Raw genomic sequence first — 27,634 nt, 5'->3', positions numbered from 1 at the left:
AGTTTCAGAGATATAGAACACAACATTCATAAAATTAAAATCCATCCGGAAAATAATCATCTTTTATGATGCAAAATCCCTGAAAAAAACTATCCAAATAGCAGATGACTTGTAATTCAGGTTCCCAAGGAAACAGACTGAGACTGAATTCTGCAAGCAGGAGATTTATAGAGGAGTGCTCACAAGAACACCTGTGTGAATATAAGGGAAGCAAGACTGGACCCAGGGAGAAAAAGAGCAGTACTGGATCAGTTAACAGTTACAACAGCAGCCTCAGCTACTCCTACTAAGAGTCCTGAAGCTAGAATGGCCTTGTACAGAAGTCCCTAACCAAAAGGAGATAATTCTTTGTATAGCCCCCATCAACCAGTAATTAAAGGCAGACTGCTTTCAGAAAGGGGACATAATCTTGAGTGAGGCAGCTACCTTCAGTAAAGGTAGCTCCCAAAGAAGGAAACACTTATGAACCTTGGAATCCATGACTCCAGGCAGCTAGGTGAATGGTCTCCATCCTGAAGTGGGATTTAGGTGCACACCAGAGCATCCACAATGAATGTACCTTACTTGCATTTGAGATACCTACACAGGGTACACACTGGGTGTGGGGAGATCTCAGTAGAAGATACCCACTATCTTTTAAAGCCTAGTCTGTGCCAAGTGCTGTGATAGTCACTTTTTATGAGTTATCAAATTTTATCACTGAATGAATGCTTCCTGAAGACACTGTTTTTCTTCAATAAAGATGCCAGAAAATAGGATAAAAGTATCAGAATTTGTTATATAACACAACTAAAATGCTACTTTAGGGTTACAAATGATGTGCAGTCTCAAAATCCTGGTACTTCCTTGGTTTTTAACCAACATTTTTACCCTGAAAAGCACTTTAGAAATCACTAGGTGATGACTTCATTGGACAAATAAAGTCAAGCCAAGAGAAGTTCAATGATTTGCTAAGATCACACTGGTAGCAGAGGTAGAATCTGAACTCAGGTCTTTTGATTCCAAAATCAGTGACTTCCCTACTTGCTCTTGTGCCTTTATACTAAAAAACTTAAAACCAAAATAACACCGGGGCATGAATCTAATTAAAAAGTTCAAAATATCAACTTCCTCTAGAATATACCATATTTCCCCATGTATAAGACGCACCCTTATCCAAAAAATTGGGGGTCTAAAAACTGGGTGCATCTTATACAGTGGTTGTGGCATTTCAACTGTGATAGATGGAACTGAGGACGAGGCAATATATGAAGACAGTGATCTGTCATCAGACACAGATGAGGATAAGCTAATGGGTGGGATTTTTGACAGTGATGAGGAGTTGTATGAATTTTATGATGAATAAACTTGAGTTCAATAACTTTATGTAATACATTTATTTTCCATTTTTTTATTTATATTTATTCATTTTAGAGAGGAGAGAGAGAAAGACAGAGAGAGAGAGGAGCGAGAGACAGGGGGGAGGAGCTGGAAGCATCAACTCCCATATGTGCCTTGACCAGGCAAGCCCAGGGTTTCGAACTGGCAACCTCAGCATTTCCAGGTCAACGCTTTATCCACTGCGCCACCACAGGTCAGGGCTATTTTCAAATTTTTGACCCCAAAATTAAGATGCATCTTATACATGGGAGCATCTTATACACGGAAAAATATGGTACATATTTAAGGGACACAAATATGTGAAGACTCACTGAGACATTTAACAGCAGAGCTCTACAGTCAAAAACCTATAAAGCCCTATTATGGAGGTCCTAAACAGCACTTCCTGGGACCCTTCAAAGCCTTGCAATAAACATGTCTCGGAGGACCCTGGCTGGTTGGTTTGAGTGTCACTCTGACATGCAAAGGTTGCAAGTTCAATCCCAGTCAGGGCACATACAGGAACAAACCAATGTTTCTGTCTCTCTTTATCTGTTTCCTATCCTCTCTAAAATTAATTTTAAAAAATTTAAAAATAAAAATGTTTTGGAGCATCAGCCCCACATTAAATTTTAGTTTTGAATTGCCATGAAATTCCGTATTTCTTATTGCTAAATGTATCCTCATTATCCTATCTTTAAGCTAATTGATGGACCCTTTATTCCTAGAATGTAATAAACCTACTCATAATTATAAATACTATTTCACAGCTATGTCATAGCTTATTTCTGGAATGATCTTTACTTTTTTAATTTTTTTTTTTTTGTTATTGAGAGGTGGGGAGGCAGAGACAGACACCTGCATGTGCCCTGACCAGGATCCACCAGGCAAGCCCTCTACCAGGGGATGCTCTGCCCATATGTGCTGCTGCTCCATTGCTCGGCAACCAAGCTATTTTAGCTCCTGAGGCAAGGCTTTGAAGCCATCCTCAGCATATGGGGCCAACTTTGCTCAAACCATTCAAGCTTTGGCTGCAGGAGGAGAAAAGAGGGACAGATAAAGAAATGGGAGGGAGAGAGAGTGATGGAGAAGCAGATGGTAGCTTCTCCTGTGTGCCCTGACTAGGAATTGATCCAGGGACTTCCACAAGCCCAGCCAATGCTCTACAGCTCACCCAACTCGCCAGGGCCTAGAATGAACTTTAAAGGACATGTTTCATGGTGCCACAACTCCTAGAAAAAGGAGTCTTAAGTGTCACATGACCCCACTCCAATCCCAACCTCAGATGACTAAACCAGCAATGGACATCTAACCCAGAAGAAGCAACTCTGTTGGCCAGCTAGAGAGATCAATAAAAGACCCAACAAGAAAAGATGAGGATATCTTAAATTCTTCTCTTAGGATTTGGGTTTTGATATTTTGGGCCATTGGTTATGTAAAAGCAGGTGACAAGAAGCAAAATCATGTGGTCAGATGGCAATTTGAGGTCTTCAAATAATGAGTAGGCAGCAGCAAAGAGGATGGATGCAGAGATGCAGACACAAGATGCCAATGATCCATGAGTGTTAAGATATAGAAAAAAGCTGCCTCTAACACTATTCTAGGTCCTACTCTCTAGAGACCCAATGGCATAGGAAATCTTATTCTTCAATCAATTTAAAAACTCACAATAAATTCCCCTTTAAACTTAAAGTGATTTGATAAAATTTGTGGTCCTTGTAAATAAAAAGCATTTATTAAAACATTGTCCAAGGCCTCCCCGGGCGGTGGCGCAGTGGATAGAGCGTCGGACTGGGATGCAGAGGACCCAGGTTCGAGACCCCGAGGTCGCCAACTTGAGCACGAGCTCATCTGGTTTGAGCAAACATTCCACCAGCTTGAGCCCAAGGTCGCTGGCTCCAGCAAGGGGTTACTCGGTCTGTTGAAGGCCCGCGGTCAAGGCACATATGAGAAAGCAATCAATGAACAACTAAGGTGTTGCAACGTGCAATGAAAAACTAATGATTGATGCTTCTCATCTCTCTCCATTCCTGTCTGTCTGTCCCTGTCTATCCCTCTCTCTGACTCACTCTCTGTCTCTATAAAAAAAAAACACAAACCATTTTCCAAGGATGACAGATTACTTTCATGCACTTAATATTTAATTACTTTTCCTCTCTTCCATATTTGTTAGATGAGTAGTCCATGCTACTTTTTACTTTTCTAATATTTTTAAATATTTTTAATATTTTTATATTTTTAAATGTATTTTCTTACTTCCCAGTCAATAATTTCTCCCTATAACTCTCCTGAAACTGAACTAGATATGATCTAACTGATCCATTCAGTGGACATTACTCAGTCTTCATTTGACTTAAATTCTTTTCAACATTCATACATACTTGTCTCCACTTGTCACCTGAGTGCTGAACCTATATTTCCACATGCCAAACGAACCTCTCCACTGGGATATCTACACCTCTAGTTCACACTCATCTCCCTCTTCAAACCTGTTCTTCCTCCTCTTCTCCTTACCTTAGTCCATTCCACCATCCTCTCAGCTACTCAAACTACTCACAAGTCAACAAATTCTATCATTTTTTTTTTTACAATTTAAATCAGTTTTTATTTTTCAATTACAACTAACATACAATATTATATTAGTTTCTGGTGTACACCCCAGTGATTAGACATTATATAACTTACTAACTGATCATCCTGATAAATCTTGTATCTATCTGACACCATATATAGTTTTAAGAATATTACTGACTATATTCCCTATGCTGTACTTTACATCCCCATAACTATTCTGTAACTACCAATTTGTACTTCTTAATCCCTTCACCTTTTTCCACCCATCTCCCCAACCCCCCTCCCATCTGACATCTGTTAAAATGTTCTATTATCTATGAATCTGTTTCTGTTTGCTTGTTCATTTGGTTTTTAGACTAAATTGTTGATAGATATGTATTTCCTGACATTTTATTGTGTTTTTTTTATATTTAGAGAGAGAAAAAGGGAGAGAGAGAGAGAAACAACTTGTTCCACTTTTTCATGCCATCGTTGGTTGTTTCTTGTATGTGCGCTGATCAAGTATTAAACCCACAACCTCAGCATGTTAGGACAACTCTCTCACCAACTGAGCTAGCCAGCCAGGGGCCATTGTTCATATTTTTTACCTTTTTTTTTTCTTCTTCTTCTTCTTCTTAAAGACCACCCTTTAATATTGTATGTAATACTGGTTTGTTGATAATGAACTCCTTCAGCTTTTTTCTTATCTGGGAATCTCTTTATATGCCCTTTGATTTTAAATGATAGTTTTGCTGGATAGAGGAATCCTAGACATAGGTCCTAGCTTTTCATCACTTTCAATATTTCTTACCAATCCCTTTTGGCCTGCTAAGCTTTTGTTGAGAAATCAACTGACAGTCTAATAGAAGCTCCCTTGTAGGTAACTAACTGCTTTTCTCTTGCTACTTTTAAGATTCTCTTTGTCTTCAACCTTTGCCATTTTAATTATGATGTGTCTTGGTGTGGGCTTCTTCAAGTTTATCTTGGTCTGCACTTCTGAACATGTATATCTATTTCCTTCACAAAATTAAGGAAGTTTTCTGTCATTTTTTCAAATAGGTTTTCAATTTCTTGATTTCCTCTTCTTCCACACCTCCAAGATACAAAGGTTGGTATGCTTCAAGTTGTCCCAGAGGGTCCTTATACTTTCCTTATTTTTTTCTGGATTTTTTTGTTGTTGTTGTTCTGATTTGGTGTTTTCTTTGTTTCCTTGTATTCCAAATCACTGTTTTGATTCTTAGCTTCATCTACTCCATTGTTGATTCCTTCATTTCAGTTAGTGTATCCTTCATTTCTGACTGGTTCTTTTTATGGTTTCTATGTCCTTTTTTTAAAATTAATTTTAATGGGGTGACATTGATAAATCAGGGGACATATGTTCAGAGAAAACATCTCTAGGTTATTTTGACATTGATTATGCTGCATTCCCATCACCCAAAGTCCAATTGTCTTCCGTCACCTTCTAACCGGTTTTCTTTGTGCCCCTTCCCTCCCTCAACCCCCTCCCTCTTCTCCCCACCACCCTGTAACCCCCACACTCTTGTCCATGTCTCTGAGTTTCATTTTTATGTCCCACCTATGTATGGAATCATATAGTTCTTAGTTTTTTCTGATTTACTTATTTCGCTCAGTATAATGTTATCAAGGTCCATCCATGTTGTTGTAAATGATCCGATGTCATCATTTCTTATGACTGAGTAGTATTCCATAGGTTGATAAATGCCATTCTGACTGGTGTGAGGTGATATCTCATTGTGGTTTTAATTTGCATTTCTCTAATCATTAGTGATGTTGAGCATTTTTTCACATGCCTATTGGCCATCTGTATGTCATCCTCTTTGGAGAAGTGCCTATTCATTTCTTTCGCCCATTTTTTGATTGGATTATTTGTCTTCCTGGTGTAGAGTTTTACAAGTTCTTTATAAATTTTGGTTATTAACCCCTTATCAGACGTATTGTCAAATATATTCTCCATTGTATAGTTTGTCTTTTTATACTGTTCTTATTGTCTTTAGCTGTGCAGAAGCTTTGTAGTTTGATATAGTCCCATTTGTTTATCTGGTCTTTTATTTCACTTGCTCGTGGAGATAAATCGGTAAATAAATTGCTGTAAGAGATGTCGGAGAGCTTACTGCCTATGTTTTCTTCAAAGATGCTTATGGTTTCATGACTTACATTTAAGTCATTTATCCATTTTGAGTTTATTTTTGTGAGTGGTGTAAGTTGGTGGTCTAGTTTCATTTTTTTGCAGGTAGCTGTCCAGTTTTCCCAACACCATTTGTTGAAGAGGCTGTCTTTACTCCATTGTATGCTCTTAACCTCCTTTGTCAAATATCAGTTGTCCATAGAGCTGTGGGTTTATTTCTGGGCTCTATGTTCTGTTCCATTGATCTATATGCCTGTTCTTATGCCAGTACCAGGCTCTTTTGAGTACAATGGCCTTATAGTATAATTTGATATCCGGAAGTGTGATATCTCCCACTTTATTCTTCCTTTTCAAGATTGCTGAGGCTATTCGTGTTCTCTTTTGGTTCCATATAAAGTTTTGGAATATATGTTCCATATCTTTGAAGTAAGTCATTGGAATTTTAATCAGTATTGCATTGAATTTATAAATAGCTTTGGGTAATATAGACATTTTAAAGATGTTTATTCTTCCTAACCATGAGCATGGTATATGCCTCCACTTGTTTGTATCTTCCCTGATTTCTTTTATCAATGTTTTGTAATTTTCTGAGTACAAGTCTTTAATCTCCCTGGTTAAATTTATTCCTAGGTACTTTATTTTTTTGGTTGCAATGGTAAAGGGGATTGCTTCCTTAATTTCTCTGACAGTTCATTGGTAGTGTACAAAAATGCCTCTGATTTCTGAGTATTACTTTTATATCCTGCTACCTTGCTGAATTCATTTATCAGGTCTAGTAGTTTTTTGACTGAGACTTTAGGGTATTCTATATTCAATATCATGTCATCTGCAAATAATAATAGTTTTACTTCTTTTTTTCCAATTTGGATGCTTTATTTTTTTTTCTTGTCTGATTGCTGTGGCTAGGACATCCAGAACTATGTTGAATAAGAGTGGTGAAAGGGGGCATCCCTGCCTTGTTCCTGATCTTAAGGGGATTGATTTAATTTTTGCCCATTGAGTATGATGTTGGCTGTGGGTTTGTCATAGATGGCCTTTATCATGTTGACGTATGTTCCCTGTATTCCGACTTTGCTGAGAGTTTTGATCATGAATGGGTGCTGGATTTTATCAAATGCTTTTTCTGCATCTATTGAAATTATCATGTGGTTTTTCTCCTTCCTTTTGTTTATGTGATGAATCACATTGATTGATTTGCGAATATTGTACCAGCCTTGCCTCCCAAGAATAAATCTCACTTGATCATGGTGTATGAATTTTTTCATATATTGCTGGATCCAGTTTGCTAATATTTTCTTGAGGATTTTAGCATCTAAATTCATCAGGTATATTGGCCTATAATTTTCTTTCTTTGTGTTGTCTTTGCCTGGTTTTGAAATCAGTACTATACTCACCTCATAGTTTGGTTTTCTTTTTAATTCTTTTTATTCATTTTAGAGAGGAGAGAGAACGGGAGAGAGAGAGAGAAGGTGGGAAGGAGCTGGAAGCATCAACTCCCATATATGCCTTGACCAGGCAAGCCCAGGGTTTCAAACCAGCGACCTCAGCATTTCCAGGTCAACGCTTTATCCACTGCACCACCACAGGTCAGGCTTATACTCACCTCATAAAAGGAGGTTGAAAGTCTTCCTTCCTCTTGAATTTTTTGAAATAGCTTAAGAAGGATAGGAGTTAGTTCTTCTTTGAATATTTGGTAGAATTCACTTGTGAAGCCATCAGGCCCAGGACTTTTCTTTTTGGGGAGTTTTTTGATAACTGTTTCAATCTCATTTGGTGTAATTGGTCTGTTTAGGTTTTTTGATTCTTCCAGATTGATTTTTGGAAGATTATATGTTTCAAAGAATTATCCATTTCATCTAGGTTGTCTAGTTTTTTGGTGTACAGTTCTTCATAGTATTTTCTTACAATATTTTGTATTTCTGTTGTGTCAGTTGTTATTTCTCCACTCTCATTTCTAATTTTATTTATTTGAGTCCTCTCTCTTTTTATCTTGGTGAGTCTTGTTAAAGGTTCATCGATCTTTTTTTTTTTTTTTTTTTTTTTGTATTTCTCTGAAGCTGGAAATGGGGCGAGACAGTCAGACAGACTCCCGCATGCGCCCGACCGGGATCCACCGGGCACGCTCACCAGGGGCGACGCTCTGCCCACCAGGGGGCGATGCTCTGCCCCTCCGGGGCATCGCTCTTTTGCGACCAGAGCCACTCTAGCGCCTGGGGCAGAGGCCAAGGAGCCATCCCCAGCGCCCGGGCCATCTTTGCTCCAGTGGAGCCTTGGCTGTGGGAGGGGAAGAGAGAGACAGAGAGGAAGGGGGGGTGGAAAAGCAAATGGGCGCTTCTCCTATGTGCCCTGGCCGGGAATCAAACCCAGGTCCCCCGCACGCCAGGCCGACGCTCTACCGCTGAGCCAACCAGCCAGGGCCAGGTTCATCGATCTTGTTTACCTTTTCAAAGAACCAGCCCCTGGTTTCATTGATCCTCTGTATTGTTTCTTTAGTCTCTATGTCATTTATTATATTTCTACTCTGATCTTTATTATTTCCTTCCTTCTACTAGCTCTGAGTTTTACTTGCTGTTCTTCTTCTAATTCTTTTAGACGCAGGTCAAGTTGTTTATTTGAGCTTTTTCTAGCTTCTTGAATTATGCCTGTAATGCTATGAACTTCCCTCTTATGACTGCTTTTGCTGTGTCCCATAAATTTTGAGTTGATGTATACTCGTTATTGTTCGTTTCTAGGAATTTTTTAATTTCTTTTTTGATCTCATTGTTAATCCATTCGTTATTTAATAACATGCTATTTATCAATAGTTTCCAAGTGTTTGAGTATTTTTAAGTTTTTCTGTTGTGGTTGATTTCTAGTTTCATGCCACTGTGATCAGAGAAAATGCTCAATATTATTTCAATCTTCTTAAATTTGTTGAGACCGCTTTTGTGCCCTAACATGTGGTCTATCCTAGAGAATGTACCATGAGCACTTGAAAATAATGTATATTCTGCTGCTTTAGGGTGAAAGGTTCTGAAGATATCTATTAAATCGAGTTGATCTAGTATGTCCTTTAAGTCTGCTGTTTCTTTGTTACTTTTCTTTCTTGAGGATCTATCTAGTGATGTCAGTGGTGTATTGAAATCCCCTACTATTACAGTATTGCTGTTTATCTCACCCTTTAAATCCATCAAAGTCTGCTTTATATATTTAGGTGCTCTTATATTAGGTGCATAGATATTTATAATAGTTATATCTTCCTGTTGGATTGCTCCCTTTATCATTATGGAGTGACCTTCTTTATCTCTTACTATAGTCTTTGTTTTAAAGTCCATTTTCTCTGATATAAGTATTGCTACCCCAGCTTTCCTTTCATTTCCATTTGTGTGAAATACTTTTGTCCATCCTTTTACCTTCAGTCTATGTGCATCTTTTAAGGTGTGTCTCTTGTAGACAGCATGTATGGGTCCTGTTTTCTTATCCACACAGCTACACTATGTCTTTTGATTGGATCATTTAATCCATTTACATTTAAGGTTATTATTGATATGTAATTGTTTATTGCCATTTTATTCTTTAAAACTGTATTCCTCTTTTGCTATATTCTTTTTCTCCTTTGATCTGTTTACAACCAACCCATTAGCATTTCTTGCAACCTTGGTTTGGTCGTAGTGAATTCTTTGAGGTTTTTTTGTCTGGAAAGCTTTTCATTTCTCCTTCAATTTTAAATGATAGCCTTGCTAGATAAAGTAGTCTTGGTTGTAGGCTCTTGTTCTGCATTACATTGAATATTTCTTGCCATTCCCTTTTGGCCTCAAGTGTTTCTGTTGAGAAGTCAGAAGTCATCCTTATGGGGGCTTCTTTGTAGGTGATAGTCTTTTTTTCTCCAGCAGCTTTTAATATTTTCTCTTTATCACGTAGCTTTGGTATTTTAATTATGTGTCTTGGTGGAGATTTCTTTGGGTTTCTCTTTAATGGAGTTCTCTATGCTACTTGAACTTGTGAGATGTTTTTCTGCCTTAATTAAGAGAAGTTTTCAGCTATGATATGTTTGAACAAAGTCTCTATCCCTGTTCTTTCTCTTCTTCTTCAGGAACCCCTATGATGCAGGTGTTATTTCTCTTCATGTTGTCACAGAGCTCTCTTAGAGTTTCCTCAGACTTTTTGAGTCTCTTTTCTTTTTTTCTGCTCTGCTTCTGTGCCTTCATTTATCTTGTCCTCTAACTTGCTAGTTCAATTCTCAGCTTCATCCATCCTGCTTTTATTTCCTTCCATTGTGGTCTTCATTTCTGATATTGTATTTGTCATTTCTGACTGATTCTTTTTTATTATTTCAATGTCCTTTTATATATTTGCTATCTCTTTATTTAGGTGTTCGTAATGACCATCTATTGTTGTTCTAAGATCTTTGAGCATCCTAACAATCGTTATTTTAAACTCTGCATCTGGTAATTTGGTTATATCTGACTCATTCAGGTCCTTTTCTGGGGATTTCTCTTGATTCATTTGTGTTGCATGTCTCTGCTTTCTCATTTTGTCTGTTTAAAAGGAGGTTTTGGCCACTGGAGTTCACTGGGTGTGGCCTCTGTGTTCCCTAGGTGTGGTCTGTCTGCAGGCCCGCCACCCCTTCTGCTGTTGCTGCCTAGGGCGTTTGGGTATGGGCATTGCTGGTGCCTGCCCACTGGGGCTATTGCTGTGGTTTCCACCTTTCCTTCACGGTTGTAGCTGTGATCACGTGCTCGGGTGTACACGCCCCCACGGGTGGCGTTATGCTCGGCTTCAGGGCAGTGGTGAGCACCTTTGCTCAGCTGTGGGTCTCTGCCTGATTCAAGGCTTTGGCCCCACCCTTGAAGGAGGAGCCCGCTCGTGGGACAGCTGCAAGCCTTGGCTCCACAGGCTGGGCAGGACTGAATGCCCACGCTAAGTAGCAGGACTCTGCCTGTTCTGGACTTTTGGCTCCACCCCTGCGGGAGGAGCTGGCTCCCAAGTCAGGCCTCAAGTCTGGGTTCTGCAGGCAGGGCAAGGCTGTGCTCCTGTGCCCTTGCTCAAGGGCAGGTCTCCGCCACTTCTGGGGTTCCCGCCCTTCTCCCCACAGGCTGGATTGCAGGAGGCCCACAGCTGGGCTTGACCACTTTTGCACGTCCCCTCTTCCCCAGCCGGGCAAGACTGAGTTCACACCTGGGCCTCAGTGGTGGCCAGCCGACTCCCGCCCTTGCCGACAGAACCGCGCTTCCATGTCCTGCCCCCGCCCACCCTCAGGCAAGCCCTCAGCTGTGTGGGTGGAGTGTTGCAGCTCAGACCCTAACACTCACTACTGTAGTCCCAAAAGCTCCCTCCATCTAAGTGACTCTGCTCTGAGTGCTGCGGCAAGCTTGTCGGGTGTCCTCCTTCCCTTTGCTGGTATTGCTGGTTCCAGGGGAAATATTCACTTCAGATTTGGGGAGTGACTCGTCCCAGAGATTAGGGTGGCTGTCTCTCAAAATGTTTCTCCCTGTGCCTCCTAGATTACACTCTCTTCCTGCTACTCCTATCCTCTCCTCTCTCCCTGTTCCCTGGAGCCCCGGGTGAGTGGTTGTGAGAGAGGTTTTCTGCATGGTCCCTTTAAGAAGAATCCTGGGTCTGAGAAATCAGTCTCTTTCTCACAAACAGTATCCTGTCTTGTTTCCAGCTAAATACTGTCCATACGCCTCCTCTAGGTTCTGGGGCTGCAGGCTAGGGCTTTGTTCCTGGGACTCAGGACCCTCCCCTCTCTGATAAACTCACTTCCCGCCACACGAGTCTCTCCCGGCTGCTGTTCGCTTCAGGGAGCTGAGCAGCCCTCTTCGCGTTTCTGCTTTTCCTACCAGTCTCAGTGTGCCTTCCTCAGTGTTCCTTGGTTGAAGAGTCCTCTTAGTTTAGTCCAAAGTCAGTTTTTCCAGATGATGGTTATTAAAATTAGTTTGTAATCTACTTTGGTTCTGGGAGGTGGAAGTTGGTACGTCCGCCTACTCCATCACCATCTTGTCTCCACTCCATGTCCTTTTTAATGCTGCTGAAGTTCTAAGTTCATCTAGTCTCCCCCTAAGTTCACTGAGCATCCTTATAACCTGTGTTTTGAATTCTGTGTATATTAGATTGCTTGTCTCCATTGTGTTTAGTTTTTGTTTGTTTGTTTTTCAGTTTTGTCCTGCTCTTTCATTTGGGACAAGTTTCTTTTTCCTCCTTATAACTTGTGTTTTGAATTCTGTGTATAGTAGATTGCTTGTCTCCATTGTGTTTAGTTTTTGTTTGTTTGTTTTTAGTTTTGTCCTGCTCTTTCATTTGGGACAAGTTTCTTTTTCTCCCCATTTTGGCAATCTCCCTGTGGTGTGTTTCTGTGTATTAGGTAAAGCTGTTATGTCTCCTGGGCTTGGCAGAGTGCCCTACTGCAGGAGGTGTCCTGTAGAGTCCAGTGGCACAGCTGCCCGCTCACCCATGCTAGGCATGCCAGGTACGCCCCCGCCCCATGTGGGGTGTACACCCTCCTATTATAGTTGAGCCTTGATTACTGCTGGCACATTAATGTAAGGGATTTACTACCCCCAAGTCGATCATCTGAAAGGACTGGAAGATCAGTTGTGCAGGGGCCCACCCCTTGGAGCAGGATTTAGTTCAGCGGAACTCTACTGCTCACTGAGTGAGTCACTTGTGAAGATGACTGGGTGTTACTTCAATGGGGACTGAAATTGTCCACCAATTGCACTGGCTCTGGTGCATTCCAGGATGTGCAGGTTAAGGTCAGCCACCACCTGTGTTCTGCCCAGGGCCACTTTGCATGAGCTACAGTGTAATCTACAGGTGGCTGCTACTTATGCCCAGGAAAGGCCAAGCTGCTAATCAATGCTGGCTTCCACTAGTTCCAGGCCTGGGGCCACTTCACAAGAAGTACAGGGCACTCTGAGGCCAGATGCTACTTATTTGAGAGATTTTAGGGAAGTCTGAAGCATGAGCCAAGATAGGTTTTTCGTGTGGAAAAGCCACTGGAAACAGCTTGGGTGGGCCAAGTTGGTGGGGCAGAGTCACAGAGAATCAGCAAGGTGGGGTGAAGAGTGCTAGCCAGGTTGATAGAGATTCAGACATACCAGCTCTGAGCGAAGGGTTCTTAAAAAGAACAATGGCCTCTGCTAACACTTCTGTCTGGGAGAAAGCTGCCCATCCAGCTTTTGTCTTAGTGCCAGACAGTTCAGTTCCGCTCTGTCCCTGACACCTTTCTAACTCTTTCCCCAGTGTTGGAACTCAGAGGGAGTGAGTCCAAGTAAGTCTATGTACCGACCCTTTAAGAGGAACTGCCTGGGACCTAGCAGCCCTCTGTCTCCCTCAGTCACAATTCTGGCTGATTTTTATAGCCAGAAGTTATAGAAACTTCTCTTCTTGGCACTGGAACCTTGGGCTGGGAAGCCTGGTATGAGGCTGAGATCCCTGCTCCACAGAAGGGAGAGCCACATCAAGATATCCATCTGGATTTTTATCCACCACATGTGGGTGTGGGACCAGTACACTTCACATCCTGCCTCTCCTATCAGTCTAGATATGATTTCTTCTTTATATCCTTAGTTGTAGGACTTAGGACTTCCATTCAGCTAGATTTCAGGCCGTTCTGAATGAGGGCTGTTCTGTAGTTCAGTTGCAATTCTGATGTAGTTGAAGAAGGATGCAAGTACCACATTTATCACCTATTGATTTTATCTCTTAACTTCTTTGAAAAATCAATCTATTCTCTATCCCCAAAACCTTTGCCTGAATTCAAGCTTTCATCATACCCTGGACTGCCAACCAGAGATCCAGAAATTCTAATTCAATGGAAGGACTCAGGAATCTCTTTTTTAAGGGTTCCAAAATATTCTAATGTGAACAATTTTAGGAACTAAAACATTATTACTTTCTAACTGGACTCTCTCTCTCTTTTTTTTAAATAATTTGCTGAAAATTTTTTAAAAAATTTTATTTATTAATTTCAGAGAGAAAGAGAGACAGAGAGAGACAGAGAGAGACAGAGAGAGAGAGAGAGAGAGAGAGAGAGAGAAAGGGAGAAGAGCAGGAAGCATCAACTCCCATTTGTGCCTTGACCAGGCAAGTGCAGGGTTTTGAACCGGCGACCTCAGCGTTCCAGGTTGACACTTTATCCACTGCACCACCACAGGTCAGGCTAACTGGTCTCTCTCTTAATGAAACCATTCTCTCTACAGAGACATCATGTAGTCAACATACACTTGTTACTGAAAATCACTAAGATCAAGCACTAAGGTCCTACACACTAAGAAAAAAAAAATCCCCATCCTGGTCAAGTAAGGAAAAAGTAAAGTAAACAAATTACAAAATCAATGTAATAAATTTTCTAGAGATACATAATACAATAGCTACTATATACTAAATGTTTAGTGAATGCTGGATACTATGATGAGTGCTCATAAACATTATTTCATTTAATCCTTCCACAATACTGTGAGGTACATATTATCCTCAATTTACTAATAAATGAATTGGGTCTCAGCTTGAAATTTTGCATATCATCTCACCCCATTAATGGAGGAGCCCTAAATGATTGTCTAATTCCGAAAGCTTATTCTCTTAATTAGTACTGGGTGCTTCAGGAGAAGAAAATAAAAAGCAAGCAAATAACTCCTAGAGTCACCTGAACTGAGCATTGTGGACAAGTGATTGTAGGACACTGTGAACAGAATAAAGAACTTCTCCAGCAGTATGATAGGATGAGAGAACAGGTAAGTTGTGGGAAATGGAATAAGTAAGGATAGCAAAGTCGGTGTATATACACAGATGAGTGCAGATGAGCCTGAAATGGTGTTAAAGGGGCCCTAGCATTATGTGCATGTGTATAAAGAATCTAGACATCTCCCATGGGCACTGAGTAGTCACCAACAGACTTTAGACAGAATAGCAATTCATTCACCTGTTTTACTTTGTATAAAGAAAACCTAGGAAAATATTTTTGAGAATTTTCCTTATAAAAAAATTTGATTATTAAAAACTTTCCTTATTGTCTGACCTGTGGTGGCTCAGTGGATAAAGCATCGACCTGATATGCTGAGGTCACCAATTCAAAATCCTAAACTTGCCTAGTCAAGGCACATACTGGAAGCAACTACTATGAGTTGATGCTTCCTGTAACACTCCCCCTTTCCTCTCTCTCTCTCTTTTCTAAAATCAGTAACTGGAAAAAAAACCCAAAAAAACTTTCCTTACTATCTACAGCAGGGGTCCCCAAACTACGGTCCGCGGGCCACATGCGGCCCCCTGAGGCCATTTATCTGGCCCCCGCCACACTTCCAGAAGGAGCACCTCTTTCATTGGTGGTCAGTGAGAGGAGCATAGTTCCCATTGAAATACTGGTCAGTTTGTCGATTTAAATTTACTTGTTCTTTATTTTAAATATTGTATTTGTTTCTGTTTTGTTTTGTTTTTACTTTAAAATAAGATATGTGCAGTGTGCATAGGGATTTGTTCATAGTTTTTTTTATAGTCTGGCCCTCCAATGGTCTGAGGGACAGTGAACTGGCCCCCTGTGTAAAAAGTTTGGGGACCCCTGATCTACAGTATAAAGTCCAAAACCCTTCCCAGTCTCACCTCTTATAACTATCCCTATTCCGATGCAGAAATACTCACAATTCCCCTATGTTCACTATGCTATTCCAGGCTCCTGTATTTATCTGGATGGTCCCTATCTCTAAAACACCTTCTCTCCATTGCTCCTCTTTGCCTTAGTCACGTCCAGCTTCTGCAAGGCCTTCAACAATCTCCATTCCCTGTCTCTGCCCAAATTCTCCCTCAATTAGTTACTTTTTCTTTTGTACTCAAAAATTTCTTCTGTATATCTATTAACATTTATTACATTGCTTTGTAATTATTTAAGTGTCTGTTTCTCCTATTAAAACTCAAGAGTATTTATCCCTAAACCCAGTAGAGCAATTAACACAGAATAAATGTTCAACAATACAATGAATAATATCTACACATACACATAAAAAATATATCTTTTTTTAAATAGATAAAGCTAGCCTGACCAGGTAGTGGTGCAGTGAATAGAGCACCAACCTGGTATGCTGAGGTTTCAGGGTCAAAACCCCAAGGTCACCAGCTTGACCACATGGTCACCAGCTTGAGTGTGGGATCATAGACATGACCCATGGTCACTGGCTTGAGCCCAATGGTCACTGGCTTAAAACCCAAGGTCTCTGGCTTGTGCACAGCATCACTGGCTTGAGCAAGAGGTGACCGGCTTGGCTGAAGCCCCTGGTCAGGGCACATATGAGAAAGCAATCAATAAACAACAAAAGTGCCACAACTACAAGTTGATGTTTCTCATCTGTCTCCCTTCCTCTCTGTCTCTCTCTCTCTCTCTCTCTCAAAGAAAAAAATAAATAAAAGATAAAGCAGTGAAATGATAAGAAAAGTGTTCCTTGAAGAAATTTCAAGTATATAATAATAATCCGACATTAGTGGCAGCTGAATGCTAAGCTCTCGGGGGTTCATGTCTCTATTTACACAACAGTGAATCCATAGCACACAGGTAGCCCATAATCAACGTTTGAGAAATAGATATATTCAAAAAGGTCTTCCCTATTCATCACCATTTTTTCTGCTCACATAGTCATCACTCTAATATAAATCATAATTAGTTATGCCTAAAATATTTAAATCAGTCCCATCTGATCTCTCCCTACACTCTCCTATGGTTTTACTATATTACATGCAACACTGGCAAATTAATCTTCCCAAACATCCTTTTTAATATTCATTTCAACAAATATTATTAACTCCTACTATGTACCTGAAGGAAATCGGACTATGTCACCCCAAATATGCCACTTTAGTATATTGATTATTTTTAAGTAAAGGCACTTAAGAAACAGTATGTGAAAAAATAATAATAATCCTGACCCTCCTTTTCTTCCTGAAAGCAGCAGGTAAAACTCTCATATGAAAGACACTTTCCCTGTACCAACAGGGTAGAAGGCATCCATATCACTAGAGACAGAATTTGGGGCTAAGCAACCTATACAAACAAATCTTGTTAAACTCACCCTTATCTTCCAAATTATTTCTTCACCATTTACTACCCTACCCCTAGTCCAAAGACCTTTGTCTTGTCAATTCTTCACAAATGTATTATTTCCTTGTCTAAAAGTACACACATTTTCCACTCCAGTCATTGCTTTGGATCTTTATTCTCCTGTGAAGCTTCCCATATACACATAAAATTTTAATAAAATTTGTATGCTTTTTTTCTTCTTAATCTGTCTCATGTCAGTTTAATTCTTTGGCCCAGCCAAAGACCCAATGAAGGTAGAGAACATTTTTTCCTCCCCTCCTTAATAAAAATATTTCACTGCTTAATAAAATCCTATTGATTTCCTAATGCCCACAGAATAAAGTTCAAAATTTCAGTTAGGGCCCTGGCCGGCTCAGTGGTAGAGCGTCGGCCTGGCGTGCAGAAGTCCCGGGTTCGATTCCCGGCCAGGGCACACAGGAGAGGCGCCCATCTGCTTCTCCACCCCTCCCCCTCTCCTTCCTCTCTGTCTCTCTCTTCCCCTCCCGCAGCCGAGGCTCCATTGGAGCAAAGATGGCCCGGGTGCTGGGGATGGCTCCTTAGCCTCTGCCCCAGGCGCTAGAGTGGCTCTGGTCGCAACAGAGCGATGCCCCAGAGGGGCAGAGCATCGCCCCCTGGTGGGCAGAGCGTCACCCCCTGGTGGGCATGCCGGGTGGATCCCGGTCGGGCGCATGTGGGAGTCTGTCTGTCTATCCCCGTTTCCAGCTTCAGAAAAATACAAAAAAAAAAAAATTTTTTTTCAGTTAGATGTCTGCTGAAAGAAACAAAAAGGAAACCCATTCCAGACCTTGGTCTCTAACACCATTCCCCACTACAAGGAAAACGGCTCCTCAGAAAAATGGCTAATTTCAGGGCTCGGAAAGGGTAGATAAAGGTTGAGCTTGGAATACCTTTTAAGCCAGAAAAAGAGGAAGAGTTAAAAAAAAAATGATAGGACCATGTCAAAAGATACAGGAACCATCTTGAAGAGGCTCCCACTGTTCAAATCTGAGACAATCTGAGCACCAAACTAATTTAGTCGAGTAATGATGAGTATAAACCATGAAATAGAATTGAAATGATGAGTTCATACCAATAGGGAAGGAGAGCAGGAAGGGAGAGAAGGAAGGAGGGAAGGAGGGAAGGAAGGAGGGAAGGGAGGAGGGAGGAAAGGAAAGAAGGGAGAGAGGGGAACAGGAAGGAGAGATGAAGCTGAGAGGAAAGGAAATTTCTAGGGAAGGGAGCTAGGAGAAAACGTAGGGAAGTAGGCGAAGCCAAGGACCAAATGATAAATATGGAGGAAACGCTCGAGTGGAAAAAAACATCATTTTGCAGTCACTAGATCAGGTATAAATCAACAATGGATGTTAAATCTAGGGAAAACTTTGATAAGGGGCAGGATATTTGCATGGTCTTATAAGTATCTGCCAATTAGATGCAAAAAAACAACAACAAAAAATCCAGAAAAAATAATTATTATTATCCAGTCAAAAAAATGGGCTATACCTTGACCGTTGACAAAGTAATTAAAATTAACATCACCTATCAAAGACAGAAAGACATCATGGGCATTCTGATGTGAAATCCTAAGGACACATCTTCCAGGAAACATTCTGGTCAAGAATGCCTAATCTCAATCTAATCACAAGGAAACAAACAATCTAAAAAGAAAAAAACATAAGGGAGGATCTGTATTCTTCACAAATATCATAAACTACAAAAAAAAAATGCAGTGGAAATGTTCCATATTAAAAGAGGCCAAAGTATGATAACTAGATATGTTATCTAACCCTAACTAGACCCTATACTGCAGAGGGAAAATGCTACAAAGGACATTATCAGATCAACTAATAAAACTGAAATTATGGATAATATATTAATCAATGGAAATTTATGTAGTTGACAACTATACTTGGTTATGTAAGAAAATATCCCTAATTTTCACTTAAGTATTCAGAGGTAAAGGACCATAAAGATTCCAAAAAAAAAAAATACAGAGACAAAGAGAGAGTGATAATGAGAAGAAGGAAGGAAGGAAGGAAGTTCCTTGAGGGAGAAGTTAGGTCTCCTTTTTCCTGTATCTTCCACAGTGACTAGCATAGTGCTGACCATACCAGTTGAGTAATGGGGGGAGGAGACAGCAACAAGATGTCATAAAAAGAGAAATAGATTGAGAGATGGACAAGTCTGGCTATAGTCTGTTTTGACATCTACTTACTGTGTTTCGTTAGATAAATCACTGAATCTCTGTATGTACTTCCTTATTTTTTAAATCAGAGAAATAGACCTGTTAACCATAAAATCTTCCCTTTTCTACAATTCCAGAATAATTAAATCCATTTTTATCAATCTTATTTATACTAGTCAAACTAAATTTATTACACTAATATTGAATTACAATAAATTACTTAAGAAAGAAATTGCAACAAAGTTTACAAACTGCCTAAACTACTAAATGCTGATGATCATCTTTCTGGCCATCAAGCACTTTAAATTCACATTTCTCTTCAAAGGACTGTTAAGCAAAATAATCAATACAACATATTGAAGCCACCTCGATACTTTTTTTCAGATCTTTTCAAGCTTCAGTGAGATACCCTTTACAAAGAGAAGCAGGAGGAGCAAGAAGAAGGGAGTCAGAAACTAAACGTTCTGTAAAATACCCTGGTGACATTCAAAGACTGAGTTATAGTAAATTATAAGCACATTACTGCTTCTTTCAAAAGTGCTACTTAAAGGTCACTATTCAAAAGAAAATTACAACAGTTAAAACAAGAAGGTCATGTAAAAACATAATGTTAAAGGAATGCAATATAATTTCAAAGAATGGAGACAATTTCAAACAAATCTCTAAAGCAGTGTAAAAGCCAGTAGCCACGCCCACCATCACAGCCACCTGGCCCTTGCAAGTTCATATTTGATTTGGACAGATGGTAATGAAACAAGAGAGCCAAGAACTGGTGGGCCATTACCTTTAATCCTAGCTTGCACCTGGTGGGCGAGAAAATACACAGTGGGAAAACACTTTTCTTTCCATTCAGGGCTCCCAAAGCCACTGAATTATCAGAGTATTCCTAGAATCAAAGGTTTCTACCTCACCAGCCTTATTCATCTCTGTTCCCCATCTCCTCCTCTCTGCACAAACTCTGCACAAACTGGCTTCTCCTTCAGCACTCCGCCATCTTGGCTGCCTCTTCCTCTGCTATGCTGATGGCAGGATCTGAGCAAGAGAATGCCCCTGGTCTGCTTTATTTTATAGTATAGAAATTAAAGCCTTTAAGCCAATATACAAATAAGAAAGTCTCTGATACAAAGCCACTTATCTGAGGCATAAATGGGATTCCTCATAAGAGTGCACCACCCCACATCATGCAAAGTCAAGGGTGTGGGGAAAAGCTCAATTCTGAGAAAATCTTAGAAGAAAGTTGAAAAGATCTCAGTATTAAAAGGGTGGGAAAGGCTTAATCTTAAAACTAAGCCTTAGGCCAGTGGTTCTCAAACTTTTTGAAGTTGGGGCACATTTAAAATCCTACAAATAATTGTAGGCACACTATATACAAATTTCTGAAAAATATTTATAATAATTAAGTCAAATGTTAAATAAAAAATATAAAGTCTAAGCGTGCTTTTATGGTAATTAAACGAAATAAATATGACAAAATTAAATTTATTCTGACATTAAAAAATGTTTTTATGTTACATTTTTTGAGTTATGCTTTTAAGAATTCATAAAAAGAGGGGTTAAAAAATAAAACAACAAAAAAGTTATCATTTTATATATATAATTACACTCTTAGTAAGATTTAGTAAATTGGCAGGGCCCAGTACGAATGTGTTAAGTTTTTTCATTCTTGTGTTTATGAGAAATACGAGCCTGATGTATCCTAGCGATTTCTTCAATGTTTGGGCATATATTTAAAAGGCAAACTCTCATTTCCTCGTCAATACATTGAAGAATTCCTCTCTTTTTACTCTTAATTGTGTTGAGGGTAGAAAATCCTAATTCACATAAAGAGGATGTTGAAAACTGTAGTAAAATGTCCAAAGCTTTTTAAGATATTGCCACATATTCTTCTTTTATAGAAATCCAAAAGGCTTCAAGAGATAATTCCTTATGTTTAGTCATCAATCCACCATCAGTGGATATAGCTGCCAGTTCTTCTTCTGTTAATGTTAAACCAAATTCACTTGAAGCTTCCGTGAATGAATTCCTAATCCAATCATATTGTTCAGTGTTAAGTGATGGAAAATGCTATAAATTAAATTCTGCCCATCAGCCTTCAAGTCCTATTTTATTTACACTTAACTTTTGCTCACTTCCAAAATCAAATTCTTCAATATCACACTTTTTTTGGAGAAATCTATCCATCTTATTTGGATGTATTCATCTAAAAATAATAAAATGATGTGTTAACAAAAAGAGCGGTGTTTCCATAATGAAATGGTATATTAGAGTACTATATTTATCTTTATATCTGAGCATATGCCATGAACCAGTGCAGCTAATAATTCCAGGTCCTGAGTGGGAACAGTGAGGAATTGAGAAAATACATGGAATTAAGAAAATACGGGGTAGGGAGAGCCCTGTAGTTGCTACTGGCAAGAACAAAGCGTGCCCAAAAACCACATCTTGCTTTATTTATAGGGCAAAGTGAGGACATTAGCAAATCTTAACTTTACACCAAACAAAGGATAGAAGAAACTTGCCTCCAGTCTTTCTGGGGAGCATGGGGGGTTGTGTAAACAATCCAGTGCCACAGCTTAACAGCCTTTTGCAACCTAATCAGGCAAGTGATTGGGGGTTTGGGCAGACTGTCAGCGTACAGCCAATTTCCCACACCTCTGTGCCCCAAAAATTTAAACTCCAAAACACTTCTGGTTTTTTGGTCCCCAACTGGCACATATTTCTCTGGAATACCATAGGGTGCACCTGGTAATCTTCTAGGGTGCACCAGTGCGCCCTGGCGCACACTTTGAGAACCACTGCCTTAGACTATAAGGACCTTGTAAGCTTACAGCCTGTCTCCCACACTCAATGCAAACTATAAGCGAACAAACATATATAGCATATTTACAAACTTATTGGACTAAAAATCAGCAACTTTACTCTTATCTTAATATCTCTGCTGAGAAGTAAAATTATCAGGATAGAATAAAATAAAGTGATTACTACATTATATAATTTAAAGATTCCAGTTATACTTCTTGGTAAGTGGAGTCAATATATAGTCTAGGTTCTAAACTATTAATAAAGTCACAAGATTTCTTTAAGGCTTTTATCAAAATTCCCTTATTAAATGCTGAGCATTAATACTGACCTGCCTTCAAGATAAAAGCTGAACTCCAAACAGCACTCCAGACTTCCCCTTATCTGGTCTCTAGCTACCTCTATAGCCTCATCTCCCACCAATCACTAGACATCATTTCACTTATTAAACTTAATTGTTCATGTTCCCTAATATTACACACCCTTTATGGCTCCATGTCTTGGCATTTAGGCACTCTTCATTCTTCTATTACATAGCACCGTAATTACTTTTCAATGTCCACTTCCACATACATACGGTGAGTTCTAAATGTAGAGCCCATATCTTATTTAACTGTTTCCCAGCTTCCAGCATATATCTGGCACTTACTGACACTCAATATAAGTACACTGAAAGAAAAAGTTATGTAGTTAACTGTGAGAAACAATTCAAACTTTGCTACAAAAGAATATGTACGTTTAACAGTGATTTTCAACCAGGAGCAATTTAGCTCCTAAAGGACATTTGGTAAAGTCTTGCAGATATTTTTGGTTATCACATAAGGAGAAAGGGACTGGGGGAGGGGTGCTACCGAAATCTAGTGGGTAGAAGGTAGGGATGCTGCTAAACATCTTACAATACAAAGAACAGCCCCCCAAACAAAGAATAATCTGGTTTCAAATATCAATAGTGCCATGGATAAATTGTCACTTGATTTACTCCCATGTGATGATTCCATAATCTTAGCAATAACCAGAATAAATTCCAATTTTGTAGTTTCAACTAAAACTTCTGCAACAGTGTATGTGCATGCACCAACACTAAAAATCATCTTTATATAACTGTAATGCTTAACAACATTAAGAGTACTGGAAAACATCCTGTACTTCTGAAAACTAAACTTTAAAAGAAACCATCAGCAAACTAATTTTCAGTTGTGGAACTATGACAGAGTCTGAGGCATGAGGTAATCCATTCCTCCAGGTCCGATAAAAGAAAATTATCTAAGTACTACAAGTAAATCATGCACAGATGTCTTGACTGTTGAACACAGAAACATAGGGCAAGAGCAAAGGGCCAAAATCACCAGCTGATTAAGACTTTAAAAAAAAAAAAAAAAACCCTCTAACAAAACCACTGCAAAAAAATCATCGCATGTCAATAAAGTGTGGCAGATACATAAGTTAACTATTTCTACCTTTGATACATAACCAAATTTCACATACTTGAACATTTCACAAAAGCTATGCAAAAGCAAAAACACGCCCTTTCTAGACACTGGTTGACTCAGCTGTCTTTGGCACCTTGGCTGAATACCACAAATTCACTCGTTTCTTCCGTCTTTTGAATTAGTTTATCCTACTCACTCAATAACCAACTAATGGGTTTGGCACCAACTCCACAATCATTTACCTTTTGCTGCACCCCATTAGTCTCAAAAAGAAAAAAAAGAAGCCATCCAAAACAAACATTTAAAAAAGTAAATCTTATAGAAAATAGATTTTAGGTTGTTATAGGAACTGATTGCCAAACACTACGCCTACAGCTTTCCAATGCTCTAATCTTTTTATCTTAAGGTTTTCTCCAGATGTCAAATACAGATAGCACTGGCAGAAAGTGCAGTAATCAATGGATACCACTGGATAAAGCCTGCTACGGATTTATTCTTAGCTGAAAAACAAAAGAGGCTGGGTGGGAGGGGAAAACGCATTTTTAATTGGGAAGAAAAAAAGTTTCCAACAGTGAGTAATATCTTCTCTCTCAGCTGACTTTGCCAGTTAGTGTCGGTACCGTGGCTGGGCCCATACTAGGCCGGGTTGCACCCCATTCCCCTCAACACTGTCCAGATGCGAAAGCGAAGCTCGGTGCGACCAGCAGGTACGTGCGGTGTCAAGTCGCGGGCACCGTGGGCGCGCAGAGTGGGGTGAGCGTGCAGCAAGCCTCCCGTGATCTCCCCGGCGCCCTCTAGCCCGACAGGCGGCCCGCCAGCCGGTCGCGCAGGCACTGCTCTCCACGTACACCGCCGTGCGGGGCCGGAGTGGACGCGCCGGCACCACACCCTCCTGCCCGCCGCCCTTCAGCACTGACAGCCCCGCGCCGGAGCGGGGCGCCGGGCCTGGACGTGCGGGGCCAAGGAGGACCGCGCGCCAGGCCCCGGGCTCCGGCCTGCCACCCCGCCGCCGCCCCAGTCGCCCTCCCTGCCCCCACCGCCCGACCCCGGGGCGAACGACCGCGGAGTCATCGCCTCCGGACAGCGAGGCCTAGAGAAGGGAGAAGCCCGCGCTGAGAGCGGGGCGCTCGCGCCGCCTCCCCAGCTGCTAGCGCGGCGGCGGCACCCGCAGCCCCGGGCTCGGGCTGCCCCGCTCACGTGCTGCCGGAAGGACGATTTCACTCTCTTACCCTCTGCAATATCCTCCTTAACATGGTTTAATCACCACCCAGCGCCGCCGCGGTGAGTCTCCGGACCCTACGCGGGCCACTGACTACTCGGGGTGCGCGGGAGGAAGGCACTTAGCCAGGAAGGGACCAAGAAGGAGGTCGGGGCGAGGCGGCGGCAGCGGCTACCGCTGGAGCGGCCCGGACTTCCCCACAGCAGGCGAGAGGGAGCGCGAGCGAGCGCCGAGGTAGCCGGCGAGCGTCCGCCCGCCCGCCGGGCCGCCCCCGTAACTGACAGCTGGGCGGACCCGCCCGGCAGCCGCCCCGCCCTCCCGGCCTGGCCATCCGCGGGGGGCGGAGCTGAAAGGGGCCTGGCCGGGACCCGCACCAATCGGAAGCGGCGTGGCGTGGGCTACTACGTGACGGACAGGCGGCGGGATACTGGTGCCGCCGCTCCTTCCGGCGGTCGGAGAAAAACGGTGCCGCGGAGCTCACGCTAGCGCTCTGTCAGAGGCTGCGCCCTGGCGCCGATCGTGAGCTTGCTAGGGAGCCGAGTAGGGAACCTAGGGGCCCGGTGTGGGGTTGTCCCTGACCGTGACCGGAGGAGGGGACTCCAAGGTGGGTACCCTGCTATGGCACCACAGGCTGGTCTGTAAAATTTGTCAGTGTGACCGTGGCCTGGACTGAGACTGGACTGGGTCCTCCTGTTTTCTGGAAGCACTTAGCAGCTGGGTAGAAGCCACGGAGAGAATCACAGACGGTGTACTGGGCTTCGGTGCCCTTGTCCGACTCCTGGTTTTTTATCCCTACTTCCTGCTTCCAGTTTCAGCCAAACAGAAAGAAAAGAATCGGAAGAAAGGCTAGGAAGAAACTGAAACTGTAGTTAGCAAAAAGAAGTTTGGGGTTGACTCTTTTGGACTATAGCAACGTTATTTAATGGATCAATATCGCTAACATGTTGCACTTTATCTTTCTCAAGCTCATGTTTTGTCCATTCTAAGGAATTTTAAATCCTATATGAAGTGAATCAACATTAATATGTCTGTTTTATAGATTAAGTAAAAATACACCGATACACAGTGTGCCAAAACAAGGACGTGGACTTATAACTAAAACGATGTCATAATTAAAAGACTCAAAAATCACAGCTTCAGAGCCCTACCAGTCTAGTATTCACAACCTGAGAAGTTTGACTTTTACACCGGGAAGAAGAGAGAAGCCTTTAGTAATGTTTAAATAGGTAACTGGAGATAATAATGCAACTAACCTGGAGAGGCACTGGTGCGACTGAAATCTAGTCAGCTTTTAACGGAGTGCTTATTGGAAAGTACTTACAGGTCTTTTGAAAAAATATAGCAAATATTATTCTTAAGTGAGTTAATATGAAAGTGTTTTGTAAAGTGTAAAACATTATATGATGTAATATGTTGTTTCTGTCCCAAACATATTCTGTTTTTATTGTGTGTGCCTATTGTGCAGCAAATCAGTCATGCCTACAAATAATACATTATTAATCACTACTGATAACAGGGCACTTAAATACTTCCAGTTGAAGATAGCAAAGCACACTTTTCCGTCTTTCCAGACGCAGGTTTATTATTTTCAGACAATATGGGAAATACCTTCATCAACTAAGGTGATAAGACTGTGTAAAATAATAAATATATATTTGGACTCTGCCCCAAATTCCTGACACAGAGCTTGTAAAACCCTTGTAATTTCCTTAGTATTAGAGTGCTCGTAGCATCCTTTGTTCTAATATTTTATCTTTGATCCTGGTTCCTGACACCAGAACTTCTAAGATCTTTGGAATCCACAGAGTGCTGAATGTCTTTTTTATGCTAATGAGGTGATTGGCATTTGGGGCTCCCTAGATAGCCCTAGGATTGGAGTTGATCTCCAAAAACACCTAGGCATGATTAGAAGGTCCCCTCTGTTTACACAGGGGAAGAGGGACTTGAAGAGTTCATCACCAAAGGCCAATTAATCCTGCCTATATAAGGGAGCCTCCATTAAAACAAAACAAAACTAAAACTAAACGGTGAGGTTTGGAGAGCTTCTGAGTTAGTGAACACGTCAAGGTGCTGGGAGAATGATGTGCCTGGAGAGAACAGGGAAGCTCTGAACCTCTTCTTTCATACCTTCCTCTTGGCATCTCTTCCATTTAGCTATCGCTGAGTTGTATCCTTTATAAAAAGCTGATGATAGTAAGTGAAGTGTTCCCTGAGTTCTGTGAGCTGTTACAACAAATCATTGAACCTGAAGATGATGTTATGGAAATCCACAAATTATAAGCCAGTTGGTATAAGAAAAGTTGATGACCTGGGACTTTCAATTGCTGTCTGAAGTGGGAGATGTTCTTGTAGGAGTGAACCCTTAACCTGTGGGGCCTGTGCTAACTCTAGGTAGTTAGTGCCAGAGTTGAACTGAATTGTAAGACACCCAGTTGGAGTCCAGAAAATTGGAAAATTGCTTGGTTTGGAATAAAACCCCATACATTTGGTGTCAGAAGTCTTATAAGTAGAGAAAGAAAGCACTTTTTTCCATTTAAAGTGACTTTTTTGTTTTTCAAAATATTTCTTATAATGTCGCATGCTAAGGCCATCTTTACTGAAATTCTGTGTATCTTTTGACTAATAAGTAGACTCTTATCTCCTGCTTAGCATATTGGTTATTCAAAAATCTTTGTGCTCCCCTATAGCTTATAACTTCATCACTGGAGTAATATACTAAAGAACTTGATTACTGCAAAAGAAAATAAGCAGTCAGTGAGACACAATGTAAAAATACCCTTCACTAATCTAGCAGCTTCCCACACATAACAGTTCTGCTTATGCTATCTGGCCACTAATTTCTATTCATTCAGCTCTCTTATACTTATCAGTTCTTTGACTCCCCCAAGACCCTTCTTAC

The 27,634-nt window shown here is 40.9% G+C and overlaps 1 protein-coding gene across 2 annotated transcripts in view; it reads right to left on the bottom strand.

The window, feature by feature from the left end:
- EEA1 (early endosome antigen 1) overlaps positions 1 to 25,474 on the bottom strand; it is a 134,171-nt gene extending 108,697 nt beyond the window's left edge. Inside the window, exon 1 of one of the 2 annotated variants that reach the window (XM_066368647.1) lies at positions 24,746 to 25,474. In XM_066368647.1, the coding sequence (XP_066224744.1) occupies positions 24,746 to 24,769 (24 nt within the window). In that variant the 5' untranslated portion in view covers positions 24,770 to 25,474. The remainder of the gene's footprint in view (positions 1 to 24,745) is intronic. The other variant, XM_066368646.1, reaches the window with a different exon arrangement.
- Between the last annotated feature and the right edge of the window lie 2,160 nt (positions 25,475 to 27,634).

This window comes from Saccopteryx leptura, chromosome 2, assembly GCF_036850995.1.
Source record: "Saccopteryx leptura isolate mSacLep1 chromosome 2, mSacLep1_pri_phased_curated, whole genome shotgun sequence".
In the NCBI taxonomy this organism is placed as follows: Eukaryota; Metazoa; Chordata; class Mammalia; order Chiroptera; family Emballonuridae; genus Saccopteryx; species Saccopteryx leptura.
This window is presented reverse-complemented; position numbering and strand designations above follow the sequence as displayed.